This window comes from Kryptolebias marmoratus, linkage group LG9, assembly GCF_001649575.2.
Source record: "Kryptolebias marmoratus isolate JLee-2015 linkage group LG9, ASM164957v2, whole genome shotgun sequence".
In the NCBI taxonomy this organism is placed as follows: Eukaryota; Metazoa; Chordata; class Actinopteri; order Cyprinodontiformes; family Rivulidae; genus Kryptolebias; species Kryptolebias marmoratus.
The window spans coordinates 16,691,973-16,708,908 of record NC_051438.1 but is presented as its reverse complement, the minus strand read 5'-3'; the positions used below and the strand labels follow the sequence as shown (position 1 = coordinate 16,708,908).

Below are 16,936 nucleotides of genomic sequence, written 5' to 3'. Positions count from 1 at the left end.
AGACATTGTCACAAGTCCTCCCTGCTTGCTTGGGTTGTATTTTTCTGAAGCTTGGATTTCTCCGCAGTTAAACAATCAAAGCTCTCCATCAGTTCTGACCTTTTCCAGCCTTGAGAAAGCATCATCCCTAGAACCAGAGATAAATGCTAACAACGTAAAATACTCTTATCACATACCTTTGGGAAAAAGAGAGAGCGCGCGAGAGAGAGAGAGAGAGAGAGAGAGAGAGAGAGAGAGGGAAGAATGACAAAGCCAGCAGAGACCAAACAGAACATGAAGGCTTAATGAGTGGTTTTTGTAATATCACTGGCTAATGGGACAGCTGACCTCACTCCTCTGAAACAGCCTGCTCAGCACTCTAAAAACACACCATACCAACAATCAGAGGCTGAAAGGACAACTTAATCTTTTGGCTTGAAAATGCTTACTCGGCAGTCCACAACAGACGCTGTCAGGCAGGATAACGAATTGGCTTAACTGTGCGAACCAAATATGTTAACGACTCTGGGACTCCAGCTAGAGTATCATCTTGTGTCTTTGGGGTTCATGGCTAAATTTGATTTATTTCTTAGTTATTATCAGCCTATTCCAGAAAACAATTATGTGAATTCCAGTTAGACGTTTTGCTGAATTATTTTACTTACATGGGAAAACAGAAATAATAACACAGCTAATAAAATTACCTTTGTAGAACTACATTCTGGCTAGAGTCTGCCTGAAATGGGAGACCACAAAATTACCAACATCCATGATTCTCAGCTGTGGCAGGAACCTTAGGCATCCAGAAAAAAGGCAGCTTAGAACAAGGTTCAAGTTGACATCTAAATCAGGAACCTTCTTGCAGGGAGGATCATTTCAAATTCAATCCAAAGGTTTATTTTTACAAATGCATCTTGCTTTTTTTTCTTTCTTTTAAAAGTAGATCAATATAAATGAAGATGAGGGCAGCACAGAGAAACAGCTTGCCTGGCTTTGTCCAAGCATCTGTAGCGCATTACTAACTCTTGCAGCTGCCAGCTCAGTGGGGGGAAAAAATGGAAGTTTCATTTGTAATTCAAGCAAAGTATTGTTAGACAAGATACATTAAAATTATTCAAAACCCTGTAATCACCTCTTTTTTCAGATCACATAGCAATTAATTTAGAAGCCTCAGTAACACATCTATCACACAGTGTTCATTTTCTACCCCCATTGTTTTTACCGCACACACACACACACACACACACACATACACACAATGTTATTACTGTTTCTATTTTCTTCTGCTCTCATTCTCACTTTCCTGGAGTGAGTTCCATCTTCATCACAGTAAGGGGAATGTGTGGTTATGTTTTATCCTCGGGGCACTTCGTTGCTCTGTTTCATTTCTCTATTAGCTTCTTCTTTATTACCCTCAGCTGGTGTTCCTGCTGGGTGGAGCCTCACATCAACTGGAGGTAACCATGGAGACAGGTGATGCATTCAGGTGTGGCTCAGTGGTACTGAGTGTAATCTTTGTTAAAAAAAAATGATGTTAGTTTTTTTCACTGCTGGTTCTTGTTCTTTTAGGGATTTCAGTACTTGTGGACAAACTATTTTATACATCTTTCACACAGTTTTGTGCAATGTCAAGGCAATGTGGTGATGGGCATTCGTAATATTTTCCTCTAACTTTTGGCAAGAACATTTAAAAACACATTTACTGTAAGATCTAATTATTTTTTAAATGCACATATTCTGTAATATACAAAAAGGATATAAATTAACGTGTGATAGAAATATAGATGACACCATGAAAACTAAAGTAACCTCAGACTTAACACGGTAAAAGTGTTTCATAATCTATGAAAAGGCTGTGCTGTGTTTCATGCTTGAGAAATGTTGCACAATTCGTTATTACTTGGAGTATGTGTTAGGAATGACACTCAGTTGTCAGTTGTAGATGTTCATCTAATGATTACTTTATGAAACTTTCAATAAAGTTTGTATGCCCATTTATGAGATATTTTGCAAATGCTACAGACAAACAAACTGACACAGAGAGACAATGGGCAAAAACAGTATTATATCTCGCCTTTGGCAGCAGGTGACAAAAATGACCAAGATAACAATATTGTTTATAGAGAAACTCGCCTGCTTGTTTTATATGTGGAGACTTTCATACTTTAGGTCACATACTTTCCATTACCTGTGGACTGTCAGGGAAACAGCTACATGCTCCATCCTGATCTCTGGATCATTTTCCTATAGTCACATCATCAGCTAAAATATATGGACATGGATGTTGTTTTTAAAATATTGACATTTTTAATCCATTGTCGTACTTCAGAAAAAACCCAAGACAAGCTGGAAATAGAGTCTGCTCACAGCTGCTGTTCACCATGTAACCATGCCATGTGCCAAAACTGCCATTTCACATGTGAAAGAAAAATGACTCAGTTGTCAAGGTTCAAAGCACAGCCCATTTTTCCTATAGCACTTTTCATTCTGGCTGTGCGATCACGGACCGATTTGGACCTCCGACCTCAGAGGGATGCAATTAACTACCTGACAGAATAGAAATCCAACAGTGCTCCAGAGCCCAAGGACCAGATTTGGGGACCACTGGTCCAAAGCCTGTCTATGTAATTGGCAGAGACATTGTAATAAGTAGGGATCATCTCTCCCTAATCGGTCACAGCCCACCACTTCCCCTCACTCTCTTTTTCATGCCTGACTGACACTGTACCAGGCAGCCCGTGGAGCTCCTGAACATGTCGGACTCCCTTCATGCCCCCAAGCAGAAGATCTTTCACTTCCACGTGTTACACAACAACATCACAGAGATCATTTTAAAGGGGTCAGTCTTTCACTAAAAAATCATTTGCAGGAAATTAAAATCAGAGAAATATTGCCTCCAGGTATTTTTTTTACCCTAATTTTTACATGTCTCTGACTGTTGTTAGTATATATTTCAAAGCTAACCCCAGCTTGAACACCAGGAACTGTAATGCTGCTGTCAACAGAAACATATTTAGTTTTGAAACATATCCATTATTTTTCATGAGACTTAGGTGTTTTAAACTCAATGTAACACCAGTGCCCTCTAGTGGTGAGCTCTCAGCTCTGAGTGGAGAACCAGTGACAGGTTGCATGAGAATTTCACTCATAAATATATTATGAAGCTTAATCAGCCACTTAATCAAAAATATATGTGCTGTAGATTTGTTTTGCATTTCATTCACAGTGGTATTTTGTCTCTTTTTCTTAAAAAAGAAAAACTCAAATTCACAGAGTTAATAAATATCAAACCATTTTATTCATTGCTAATTTTGGAATTCCATTTTCTTTTGGTAAAATCTATTTACACCTGCATACACAAAGAGGTTAAACTAGTCAAGGCAACTAACTGGCATAGGTAAGGCACTTTTATTCCAATAAAAAAATACCACAAATAAGCTGCATACAAGTTGTTTGTGTAAAATCTTGGGTTTGTCTTGAGTGGCGTAAAAAACTTTGGGTTTTTGCTGCATAAGAAAAGGTGCTGGGTTTAAATCTTTACATGATCTTTTTCTGCTCTTTTGGGCTTCCATTCTTCATTTCTGGTAAAAAGAAATTGGACGACAGCAGCATCAGTGCATTAATTAACAGATGACCTCTGCATGAGTCTGCTGGAGCTCTGAGCCGATTCGCGTCTCCTCTCACCAGTGGTTACTCTGAGCTGCTGCTGTCAGATCCATGAGTCGAGGAAGTCTGCCACTCGCGCCTCCTTCCAGGTAGCCAGGCTTAACAGCAGGTGTGTCGGACAGCCTCCTCCTGCTCTTGTTCAGGTCTGGATCAGAGAGTGAGTTGTTCTGAGAAATGAGACAAACATAAACTAGCACAGAAGAAGAACAAGCCGTAGGACAGTAGGTCCTTACCTGAGATCGCAAGTAGCATCTTGCGTCTGGCTCCAAAGGTAGAGACACCTACTTCTTTCAGATCTTCATCGGACAGAGTGAGGAATGTCTGGTAGTCGATCTGGTTGAGTACAGATACAGGTTGCATCATGATGTTCATTCACAACACATGAATCCTCTGACTGGAGAACAAGAATGAGTGTGTTTCAGGCTCTGCAGCAGCTTCTCCCATGCAGCCAACCTGTCCACAAATCTGTGTGCTGCCTATGTGAACAATGATTTCATATCATTTTACTTAATTTATTTTACTCATCCAGTTTTACAATGACAATCTTTCCAAAGCAAAACGTCTGACAAAGCCAAAGATAAAAACACACAATTGAAAAGGGAGAAAAGAGAAGAAAAGTCTTATATTACTTTCCTCTTTCTTAATATGAAGATCACAGATCATATATGAAATGCATCCACAAATAAAACCTAAATACAAAATTGCCAGCAATGAATTCATAAAATCTCAGTATTGTTTCTTATCAAAGTTTTTTTATGTCATCTTTCAGGTTATGAAGTGTTCGTCTCACTGCTCGTGTTTTACCTCTTGTTCCTCGAACACATCGATATATTTGATCAATCCCAGTTGGCTGAGCAGCTCAGGCAGGTCATCTATCATGAGGGGGGAGGTGCTCCCCTGACTGCAGGTCGACGCCCTCCTCGACAAGCACAAGCCCTCAAAGTAGCTGCTGCTGACAAAGCTTTCAGCTGAGCATCAAAGGTCAGGGGTCGAAGGATAGCAGTCGGTGAGGGGAAACAATCCATCTCATTTTGTCATGCTTTAAAGGCTGGTGCAACTTACAGGAGTTGTCGTTTCTGCCTCTGCTCAGTGAGGTTGTGAATGCAGGGAAGGAGGAGGTGGAAGAGGAGAAAGTAGGTGAGGAGGGGCAGGTTGGAGAGGAGGGAGAGGGAGAGGAAGAAGACACAGGATGGAATGTGGATCCACGTCTGTCCCTCCAGTTTTCAGAGTCGCTGCCGTTACACACCTTTCCTGTCTGAGCAGCCCAGGACTAAATGAAGGCACGGTGAGAGAAACAGTGACAGTGTTAAAGATTCACTAACATTTGTTATCACCCACCACCTAAAGGCAAGAGGCGGGCAACAATGCTTTTGCCCTTGACTGTGTGGGCTTGTGTTTGTCAGTTATCAAAATATCTCATGAACCGCTGAACAAATTTTAATGAAATATACTGAGCTGAAATTTGATGTGGTGGCAGCTGAAAGTCATTCACAATGCGTACTTTGAGCATATTATCTCACATGATTGTGCATAATGCCATTTTAAGTTTTGTCCAAAATGATTACAACTCTCTCATTTTTCAACAAAGGATGATCTTGGTCTAAAACTCTGGCTTGAAATGCGTTCCTTAAAGGAAAGCAAGGCCTTTCATTGTCTTTGCAAATATTTCAAACAGCAGCAGCATGTACTGCTTAGTCATCAAACTCATTTTGTTTTTCTTCCACATGTGCAAAAAATTGCAAGACAAATGGCTGCAAGTGCTCACAAACTCCTCAGGTGTGTATATTTTTGTGTGAAATCGGGGCTGCCAGAGAGCAGGCTTCGGAAATGTTTTAAAGTGCCAGAAAGATTAGCTAAAACAGGTCAGGTAAACAGGTTGCTGTGTTGACCGTGATGATGGTATCGGATCCAAGGTAATTGAGCGTGCAAATTGGCAGCGCTTACCACACAGAGAGATAAATGCTGCAAACTGTTGGAAGGTTGGTGGCAATAAATGAGGCTGCAGTGCAGTGAAACAAGCACGACAGAAAATTTACCTCAAGTGCATGTACAACAAAACTCAATCTACTGCTCTGGCTGGCCGTCAAAAAGGTCACCTCCTGTATTTAGCTGAGCAAATGTCTAAGAGCCTGTACACTGGAACAGTACTATAGTAAATATTGTGTTTTAGTTAATTACAAAATACTTAACATTGATGCAGTGAGTAGCTTCTCATTCTTTAAATAACCAACTCAAAACACAGATCTAATGGTTGCGAAAAAAAATGTTAGTCTAATTTGGCTGGGTTAAGCACATCAAACAAACAATAAAGTAACAAAAATTGCTTTAACTACTATAATTAGGTTAGAAACTGTCCAATGCATTATTAGGACAGAGGTGAACCATCATTCCTGAAGATGAAATAAACCTGGAGCAATAAAAGTATTGGTTCAAATCAGAATTCACCTGAAGTTTTGGTAAAAAACTTTCTAAAAAACTAGCATTTCTTGAGGGAATGCATATCGCTCGCCATTTTGCATGCCATCATCTTAAACAACAATGTTGTGTGATCTGTTAACGCTCAGAGTCTCTTAGGCATGGCAGCCATCTTAAATCAGGTTGTCTCCAAAAGTTAAATATTTGTAGCTGCTCATCCAAATAATATTTTTCTGAGAGTTTCAATAATATTTGTCCAGTAATTCATGAGTTATTTTGCTAACAGATAGACAATCGCACATACAGATATGGGCAAAAAAATTATTGCCTGCCAGTAAAAATAGAAGCGGTAACTACCTTAATATACTTCTTTTCTAATGATGGCCTCCAGTGTTCAGGTCTTATTATTGCTGAAAATGTTTGGGATATTCTAGAGAAGAATTTAAAAAAGGGCCCAATTTTCCTGTCATCAGTGCAAGATCCTGGCAAAAAAAAGACTTATGTTGTTTGGATGCTATTAAATGTAGTGACACTGTAACGTATTATCAAAGCAATGATTCAGCAAATGTGTGCCGTAACCACATAAATGGTCAAACAAAGTATCCAAGTGCTTTTAGGACCATTTCTTGTGTAACAAATAATAAAGGAGCTCCAATTTGCCCAAATTACAGCATCTAAATTTTCCCATTTATCAAACGGAGCGTGAGAGTTATTTTTACCTGCTGCTGGTTGCTGCTCGTGCTCAGGTAAGGTTTGTAGCTGCGCCGGCTGATGTTGCGGAGCTCCTTGACTGCCTCAGCTGGCATGGACTTGGAGAAGCCGAGGCCACTCCAGGTGTCGGTGGGCGTCCGGACCTCAGTGACCACAGGCTTCCTCTGCATGGCTGACAACACCACACCAGAGAAAATCAAGAGCGGAAAATGTATAGACTAACTGGCTTAAGGCCCAACATGACAGCAAACATTTGTTAATCTAGTAATATAATTACAGCATATTTGTTTTAATTATTCAGTGATGCTGTTTAAATTAACACTAGTAACTACTAGGAACTATTTGGATGTGCTGAGACTTGCAGAAAGTTGTGCAGATGTATGAAAATGCACACACTGGTATTATTAATATTAATATCGATCATGAAAGTGCTTTGTTGGATAGTCACATCCTCTTTAGGATTCTGAATTACCAAAGCTGGGTTCATCTGTTACTTCTTGCCAGCATGTGTCCTTTTCTTTTTATAAAACTCAAACTGCCAAGACTCCAGTGACAAACCCTAGGTCTCCGCCATATGTAACTGTGTGATATAAATGGCAACGGCACTCCACAAAAAGTGCAAAATAAACAGGATTATTACTAGTGGGGTTGTCATTTGTGTGTGCATGTGTGAGCAAATTCCCCATTCATATACTGGCATATGGGCCTCTTAATGACTGTGAGGCAGATGGCCCATTCAAACTGCTAATTCATAATCCCATAAAACAACACTGAGGGAATTTGGTGGCATTTGGCAGCAGATCTCCTCTGTATTTCTCATTCAGCATGATGGATGAGGCAGCGGTTACTACGTGTCTCTTTGCACGTGTGTGAGGGGTGACTGGATCTATGCGCAGGGTGTCTGCATTGTGTAGCTGCCCTGTGTGAATTAGGTGGGAGTGCCAGTGCCTCTTTATTATAACTTTGGCACAGAGTAGACCATAAGCAGGTCTCCTTCATCAGCTGTCTTGGCAGAGAGCAGCACTGAAATGAGCCTACTCTATCAAACCCCTGCCTCTGATATTGGTGTGTTGTTACGATATTATTCTTGAATAAACCACAGAAGGCTTTCTTATATTGCTTGTCTAAAGGGATAGTTTAGAACTTTTAAAGTGGAGTTCTGTGGCGAAGTTATGAACAGGTATCATCTTACCTGTTCCACATAGCTGTCTGAACCACCTCAGTTTGGAGAAACAAACTCTCATTCTAACCAGGCTGACAAGCTACTGGCTAGTCTGAAACTCAGACCAAAGTGGACAGCTACCATCTTAAAACAAGTCCAGCCTCAAAACATTTGTAGTGGTTCACACACTGAAGCAGGCTCCCGATTTAGCAAGTGCTGTAATTTATTCACTTATTCATAATTCAAACTTTCAATATCAAACATTTACAGTAGTGTGAGCTCTATGAGTATTTGTAGATAGAAAGTTTGTTTTGGCATATAAAGTTATTTATCTAAAAAAGTCAGCTGAGCAACTAGCAATAAATTACATTTACCTGAATGAATAAAATGCAGCACTTGATCTCGTCGAATACTGAGTCTGCTTCAGTGTAAGAATAATGGTTTATAACTGTTTTATAAAGGATTGTTAATGCTTTATAAAATGTTTACAATCTCATGAATAATTTGTAATTTTATGTGTCGTACATTAGGAAATAATAGATTTTTTTAAGAAATACTATAAATAAAATGTGCATATTGATAGCTAATATGATCTTTTCCTTGAGTTTAAAGGCATTTTGCAATGTGCTTTGAAAAAAAAACACTTATTAAGTTAAAAGATTTTTTTTTAACAAGCTTACTGCCAAGTCATTTTGCCCACTTTATTTTGAAACCTTCCAAAATGTATGTTTTGTTTTTTTTTTAATCACAGCTATCAACAACCAGTTGCAGAATGTATCTCAAACCAAGGCACAACAAGAAGCAAACATTTAGGCCCACTAACCTCTGGTTGCCAGCAGTTTCTTCTTCTCATAGTCATAATCCTACAAAGTACAAACAGCAAATAGAAAAGGTAAATAATGCATGAAATTGATTTTTTCCTTCCCTTTTGGATGCCCCTGGATATACAAAGCAGCAACCTAATTTACTGCAGGAACAAACAGTCGCATGAAACGCAACTCTCTGCTGGCTGTGGCAGTAAACTTGTTAATCCACCTTGGCGTAACCTTTGAAAGAGAGATGACAAATAAGAACGGACAGAAAAACAAAACACAAAAGTCGATTCTCAAAATCAAATTCCACTGTGGTCAAGGATGTGAATCGATACATTACATAACAGCGTGAATGAAATGCTACCTTCAGTCTGACTTGTCAGCTTCTGTTGACATTAAAAAGGAACAAAAGTGAAGCTTGGCTCTTGTTATTCTCATTCACGCTCTGTGCCACGAGGCTGACAGAGATTTGCTTGTCTGTAAGCTGAGAATTACTCCTCTGAAATCTTGGCGAAATAGAGGCCTGCATTTCCTGCTTATTGTCACCTCTACCTTGGATGAATCAGCGGGAAGATTTTGAGCCAGATCTCTCCTCAGGCTGTTCCGCCACTCGCTCCTCCCTCCCTCGGCCTCCGAGTTTAGCAACCTGGCACATTTAGGAGGTACACGAGGAGAAAATTTTTTTAAAAAAACAAGGAAACAAGGTTAAGAGAAAGAGCAAGGACAGTATACAACACCTGAGGGCTTGTAATCCTATAACTACTGACAAAAATATCAATCATGTGGGAAGATTTAAAGACAGTCATGAAGATTTGTGATCAAGTGTGTTAAAAAGTTGCTTTACTTAAAATGCACAAAGTTTTCTGTGTAGAGAGCTACAAATGGGTGGGGGTAAGTGTTTTCATATTAATCATGCTGCAGTGGGTGAAAAATGATGACTCATCGTTCATCTGGATGCAACATCTTGGTCTCCATAAGGTCGACCGTTGAATCACTAATTTATGACTCTGCTTCTTGTGTTGATTACAGTTACAGTTAATTGAATGTGAGTTTTTGTTAGTGAGGGATACCTACAGCAGAAGTTAGTTAAACATCTGTGACCGTTCACCTGTATGTTGGCGTCTGTCCTGTCGAGTGACGTCTGCCCTGACTGAGTATCTTAGTGATTTCTGGTCCTTGGAGACTCCCCCTCCGACTGTTCAACCCCACCCTGCTGAGGCTGTCGTTCACCTCAGACGGTGACATCACCACGACCTCAGAGCGCTCGTCTTCTGATTGGTCAGACTGATACTCGTTTTCGAGGATCTGAGAAAAAGAGCAGAAATCAGTTTTGGTTTTTCCTATCAAGCTGAGCCAAGTGTGTTTTCTTTTTGTTTGGTTGCATTTTGAACATTAACATGGAGGCACCTTCTCCAGCGGCCGGCTGTCTGGTCTGTTCAGTCCTGTCCTGCCCTCTTCGGGAGGAGGGGTGAGGCCCGGGGGAGGCGAGGGGTGGAGCTTGGTACCAGTCAGCATCTCTGTTAGAGCAGGAGAAGAACCTGATCAGCAAGAAGAGAAACAACATATAAATGGATTTGTTATAGTAAAAAAAAAAAACTTTTCTAGGCTAACCTTTGCAGAAACATCACATGAACTTCATATGTGAAAATGCTAAGTTAACATATTAAACAAATGAGATATAATTTGGTGCATGTGGATTTGGAACAACAAATACCAACTTTACATGTTGAAAATTAAATAAATGAAGTTAACAAGTGAAGCACACTTTTTTTCCATGTTTTCTATGTGATTTTGGAACATTGTCAACACGTCAATGTGATCTCATGGTTTTCCACTTGGAAGCACATGTGAAAACATAATAAATTTATGTGATTTTGTTTTGTTTTTTTTCTGTAGGGGAAAGCTTTGTGACTCTGTGTCATTTTTATATTATAAATGAATCAATCAATGACTGTTCAGTATTTCTGTCAGCACAAAATACAACATTCAGAAACTGTCCTTGACCAAACCAATCAATATGTTGAAGAATAACAGAAAGTCAATTTACAGTCATTTCCATTTACTGTTACAAGTATGGAATCTTTTCTCTTCATTAAAACCATCATCCATTTATTTTCATGTGAAAATCATTACATCATTCTAATAGTAAAAGTGTTTTCTTTTAATCAAGCAACATAAATTACTGCAACCAGCTTTGTTATAATTTATAAGTATTGGTTCTGTTTGAAAAGATTTCTTCTTGATTTATTGTTGCTTTTGAGAGCTTTGTTTCTTGTCTGTTTAGTTTTGGGTTCTGTATTTGTTTCCAAATTTAGTTTCCATATCATATTATTGCCCCAGATGTTTTCAGAACTGTCTTTGTGTCTTTAGATCATCTTGTCACCAGATTTTACTGAGCTCTCACCTGCAGCTATTTTAATTATCGCCTTATGCGCTCTTTGGTTTTGTTTGATGTGTGCTGTTTCCTTCATGTCTACCTGGCCTTTTGTTCTTTGCTCAGGTCAGCTTTGTGTTGGCTTAGTTTTGTTGTGAGATTTCCTCCCTTGGCAGACCTTTGGATTTTTAAAATAAATATACGACATCAACCATTAACCTGCATTTAAATCCTCTCATGAATATTTAAAAATGAGGAGAAACATTTGTGCGGTTAAATCCTACACAGTTGAGTCTTTTCAGACTTTTTAAGCTCACCCTGGTCAGAGAGACGAAGCTGCTGCAGCAACATGTTGAGCCAGTAGTTGGTCAGTCCAGTGCCAGGTATCATGAGGTCAGGGTTCGGCGTAGATAGCTTGGCAGTCTCACAGGCATCAAGTCCCAAGAGGAGACGACGGGCCTCATACAGGCAGGAGATGTTCTTTTCCAAACCTTTCACCACTACTGACTAATAAATATTCATCAACAAAGATTTTTTTCCATTAGTATCCAACCCACTGCAGCACATGGAGAATAACTCACATCCAAATCTAAAATGAAAAGAGTTGTTTTAATCTAACAGAGTGAAAAAAGCAAGCATGAGCTCTGAATTCTGGTCTTAGACTAAATGTGAATTGCAAACATGGATAGGACTGACATCCAACAAAACATTTTGTTTGTTTGTTTTTGTAACCTTCTTTTTGGAGGGGTGCCTGCAATAAAAAAAAGCAAGTCAATGTGAAAAACATTCACCTTGCTGGTCTGTTTCACTTTGGGTTTGACACTAATGAAGACTCCCAGGTTTTGCATCATCTGAGCCAGTTTACAAAGATCTGCCTCGCCGTCTTCACGCATGTCAAACATCAAACACACTGGCAGATAGTCCTAGATGTTGTGCACACATATCAGGGAATGGGGAAAAAAGGATGAAGTAGCCTAGTACAATTTTGCAGAAGCAAAAACAGATATAGTGGATAGATCTGCATTACACATCACAGTACAGTTTCAGAAAACTGTGTTATAAATATGCAAGTGGAAAAACACCTGCTTAATCAACCTGCTCATGTGCTTAATTGGCACCTAAACCAAATCCAAATGCTTTAATGTACCATGAGCTGCTGCCGAGCCAGACACACACCCTCAGGGCTGCCCTGGATGAGCAGTGAGGGGGGATTCTGAGGAGCGCTGAGGTCCGGCAGAATGATCTGGGCCTGGGTCTTGTGCATGACACTCAAAAAGTGTGCTTCATTTTGTCCCAGCAGGAACAGATGTTGTTGAGCGGTGACATCCAGATGGCTGCTCACCACGCCGCCTGTAGCCTCTGACCCAAGAAGGAGCTCCATCAGGATGCAGGTTGCCTTCTAGTAGGTGATGATGTAAATGTACTTGTTACAACATGATGCAGGATTTATAGGCTAAACTTTAGGTTAAAGCATGAATCCAGTTATGCTAACCTTGACAGCAGCTGCGTTGCCCTGCAGCCCCCAGACTATGCAGGAGCCCCCGTAAAAGGAGGGTTGAGCTTGAGGCAGGGAAGGCACGGCCCTAAAGCTCACATTGACCCCCAGAGTCTGCACCACCTGCTGGATGAGTGGGGAGCCTGCATCTGGCAACGCCTGGGGGACCAAGCTGACTGGCAGGTCAAAGGTCAGTGACAGTGGCTGGAGGTCCTAAAAGTGTGATAAAGTAACACACAGCAGGAAGAGGTGAAGAAGAAACCGGTGACAAGCTAAGAGAGACAGTAGCAGGTGGCATTTTGACAAATGAAGCATGTTTTTGTGCCTGTCATATAATTGATCACTGCATTGATCTCTGGATCTAACAGGTGTAAAGAATTGAGTGTCAAGACAAATAAAATTCCCGCTCAGATTGACCACTCACTCTTATCCTCCTTCGGGCGTCTTCCACCCCTTCAATAGGCCCAGCAATGGAAACCTGAGAAACAATAGAAAAACTGATATATAACTGAATTTCCTTCCAGACATATACGTAATAAGTGTGTCGTTTAAATGTGGCTTTTCGTCTACCTGGTTGCTCTTCTCTCCTGCAGCATTGTGGCGATTGGAGTCAGGGAAGTGGATGTGACAGGACGTGACCTCCATCACCTTTTTGATGTTCCCACCACCTTTTCCAATGACATGGGAGTGCTCTGTGTAGGCCACATCCATTTTCAGAGTCACTTTGTTAACCTGGTGTTTATATTTATATAGATATTAAAACTCGCCTTCATGCATTCTTGGGTGCTAAACAATATGAGACATTTTTACATCAGCCTATATCATTTTGGAGGGTTTTGAACACATGTAAAAGCATGCATTAATTTGTGCCTTGCTGACAACATTCACCTTGGTTTCCAGCACTTCTAGTATCTTCTTTTTGGCTTCCATAACATTGGCCTTCTTCCCTTCCACCTTTACATGTGGATCTAGATGTGAAACATGGATATCAGTGTCAAACACTTGTCTATATTTTAGTAAAGTATATCAGTTTGTGAAAATGTAAAATACATGTGACAAAGGGTGGTGATCCCCATCTTTAAAAAAAAAAAGATTTGAAAGTATGTTCCAACTATCAAGGGATCACATTTCCCATCCTCTCCAGAAAAGTTTAGGGTCAGTGGTCAGCTCCTCATTAAAGGTCACCTGAGGTTGTGGTGATGTTTGAAAAGGGTTGACAATGAGGCAGCTGATGTAGTCAGGAGTCAGTGAGCAATGCACAACTGCTGGCTTAAATCTTAAAAGTACAAAGGTTATTTCTCAACTTTAAGTTTATCTTTACTGTTGTTCTTTTTTTCTCTTGTCTGCTGGACTTACAAAGTTCTGACACAAAGAAACAAAGTTTGTTAAACCATTTGACTGTTTTTTTTAATAGATCAATGATCAACATTCCTTTTTCACATTTCAAAAGATTTCCCAATCAAATGAACAAATGTCATTACTGCATAAATCGTGTATTTTTTTTCTGAGACTTAGAAGAATGTGTAAACAGTCTACTGCTACTTATTAGCTGTCCGAGAGTCTGGCCTTGGAAGCACAAATACTAAAACAATCAGGGTAATGTTACTTTTTAGGCAGAACAGTCTGGAAAGGTGGCTTTAGGTCATAAAGAAAGGGGCTTCTTCACTCTACACTCCAGAGCAGACTCAGGACTCACTCAAGGGTTTATGTTTTCTTTCTGCTTGATAACGCTTAGGATCCCCTGAGGGAGCTGGAGTGTGTCGCTGGGAAGAGGGATGTCTGGGTCTCCCTCCTGAACCTGCTGCCTTTGTGACCTGACTAAGATATTTGGTAGAAACTGAAGACTGAAGAAGGGAAAAGCAGTGTTTGTGTGAATAAAGTAAGTTTTTCCACCTTTTTTTGACTTGGCTCCTATCTTCAGCTTGGATGGCCATTTAACCTGTGTGTTGGTTTCTCTCATCACCTGCAGAGGAAATAAAGCAGGTGCTGTCATTGTATGCACAATTAGAACAGACATCCAAACACACAGAAGATCTCAGAGGACAATGCTTCATTTGCATTTCAAAGACTACAATTATCACCTCTATAAACGTGCAATGACTTTATGCAGACTAGAAGGAAATCTGAAACTGTTGTCACTGATCTGTGAGCTGTATTTAACCTGGGGACTTTAAGCACCGGTGATTACCACAGAGGAGAGAAGACGAGTTTTCTTTGTTCATTTGTCTTTTGGTTTACTAATAAAATGAGAAGTTTGACTCACTCTCTCAAAAAACTCTTCTCCTGTCTCTCCATCATCTTGTTTAGGAGCTGAAGGAAACAGAGCAGAAAAACAACAGAATAAATCTCAAATCTGCAGATACCAATCAGAGATTTATCTGCAGACACTGTGTTGGTCGGCAGCTTTTGTTGTTCTGTTCACGCCACATGTTTTCAATGGAAAACATGTCTGTGTAAACATTTACATGTTCAGTGTTGACTAGGTTGAAATTTGCCAAGCAAGTGGAACAAGAGGTTGCTGGAAACATAAACAAATTTAAAAGGCCATCGCTCCATGGTGACATTTACAGGGTTTGCAGGGGGGACTTCAGGAACGCCTACCCCCCTCTCTCCTTCATCATCACTATGGGTTACGCTGGCCGGAGCTGAGGAATGGGAAGAGAACAGTGTGAGGTGGAGCAAGAAAGAAGGTGCTGGTTTGGGAAGACAACCACAAATTAAGCTAGAGACAGCAATGGCATTTGCTGACGCAAAAAACCTCCCCACTTTACCAAAAAGCTTAAAATAGTTACTGCGACACTAAGATAGAATCACAAAGGCAGAAAGAGTCCTTGAAGAAATGCATATCACCCGCCATCTTTCGTTCCAGAGTTTTAAACTGCGATCATCTTATGTTGAGAAATGACAAAGTTCTTGTGCAATGAATAGCACATGGAGTATTTGTTGGGACTGACTCTCTGCTACTACCACATTAAATTTTAGCTCGATATTTGTTAAATCAACTGAATTGTAGCCAGTTTTGTGTTGGTTAATGTTAGTTGTAGCAGCCGTCTTAAATTGGACTTACTTCAAAGGTAAATCAGTTGTAAATGCACATCCAATTATTATTTTCTAAATGTGTTATTAAAATCAGTCAAGTGACTGATGAGATCATCTTGTTAACAGACAAACAAAGTTGATTCCAACAATTAATGCTAGAGTTTTAATTAAAAAAATCTCACAAAATGAGTAGCACTTGAAGTGTGTGTTGGGAATGATTCTCAGCTACAATTGCATCAACTTTTAGCACAATATCTGTAAACATGACTAAATTATAGATTTTCTTCTGCTTTCTAAGGTCAGTTGGTTGTGGCAGCTATCTTGAGTTGGATTGTCTCCAAACGTTAATCAGCTGTAGATGTACATCCATTGATTACTTGCTGAGAGTTTTATTAAAATTTGTCCACTGGTTCATGAGATATTTTGGTAAGAGTCACACACATACATATATACATGGGCAAAAACCTTATTGTCAGCCTTCACCTTTCACCTTTTGCCAAACGATAAGCAGCAACACTTCAGTTTTGGACAAAGGTCAGCTGCACACATTTAAAAACAACCAGCACTTATCAGAACTGAATTCACTTAAGCACCATGTTACTGTGAGCAAACATAATCTCCAGCACTATAGCACACAGTCACAGAGTTCCCCCAGTGACACAAGGGAGGCATTTGTCATAAACCTGCCAGGGAGCGATAACTAACAGAGGCAGTTACCTCTGCTTCCCAGACAGAAGGGATAAAAAGACTTCTGAATGCATAATCCACTGCGGGTCATAAATCAAAACGCCGCAGCAACAGGAGTTTAATGTATGGCAGCTACTGATGGAACAACAAAGGTGCAGGCAGCTGGAAGCCCTGGCAGAGGCTGGTTCAGGTGATAACAGGGGTCAGCACACATAGGAGGCAGGCATAAGTGGAAACAACTTGTTGAAAATGCGTCCAAAACGGCAAAATTTGGTGATAAAGGTGCCACAAAAACCGTCTCACTCACCATACAGCATGGTTTCAAGCTTCTTCCTGTCAATCCTGAACCTCTCTTCCACCCACTCCAGATCAAAGCTCTGCCCCACAGCAGCCCTTCCTCCTTCCTTCTCCTCTTCCTCATCCTCCTTCTCCTCTCTGGGCTCAGTGTTTGCTGCTGAGCTGGGTTCTATGTCAGCTTCCAAGTCAGGCTGCTGGGGTGCTGCAGCGGCCGAAGAGACCGGAGAGCTTTTCTCCATGATGCTGGTGGCCATAGGCAGGACTGAGCCCTCGTCAGTTTGTGTGTGTGTGTGTGTGTG

At 40.3% G+C, this 16,936-nt stretch overlaps 1 protein-coding gene across 4 annotated transcripts; it reads right to left on the bottom strand.

The window, feature by feature from the left end:
- Positions 1-3,288: 3,288 nt before the first annotated feature.
- On the bottom strand, positions 3,289-16,928 carry bicc2 (bicaudal C homolog 2). 4 transcript variants are annotated; one of them, XM_037977274.1, is made up of 20 exons: positions 16,648-16,928; positions 14,878-14,924; positions 14,508-14,577; positions 13,503-13,582; positions 13,185-13,346; positions 13,039-13,092; positions 12,612-12,827; positions 12,267-12,518; positions 11,911-12,042; positions 11,437-11,626; positions 10,153-10,283; positions 9,854-10,050; positions 9,298-9,391; positions 8,757-8,796; positions 6,780-6,943; positions 4,708-4,915; positions 4,450-4,613; positions 3,879-3,978; positions 3,664-3,790; positions 3,289-3,560 (listed from the first exon to the last, which is right to left on the bottom strand). In XM_037977274.1, coding segments are annotated over exons 1-20 (2,673 nt in total). In that variant the 5' UTR covers positions 16,892-16,928; the 3' UTR covers positions 3,289-3,559. The 4 variants fall into 4 exon arrangements, with proteins under 4 accessions (XP_037833202.1, XP_017282598.1, XP_037833203.1 ...); XM_017427109.2 differs by having other exon boundaries at positions 3,289-3,790; XM_037977275.1 differs by having other exon boundaries at positions 3,289-3,790; positions 10,153-10,262.
- Between the last annotated feature and the right edge of the window lie 8 nt (positions 16,929-16,936).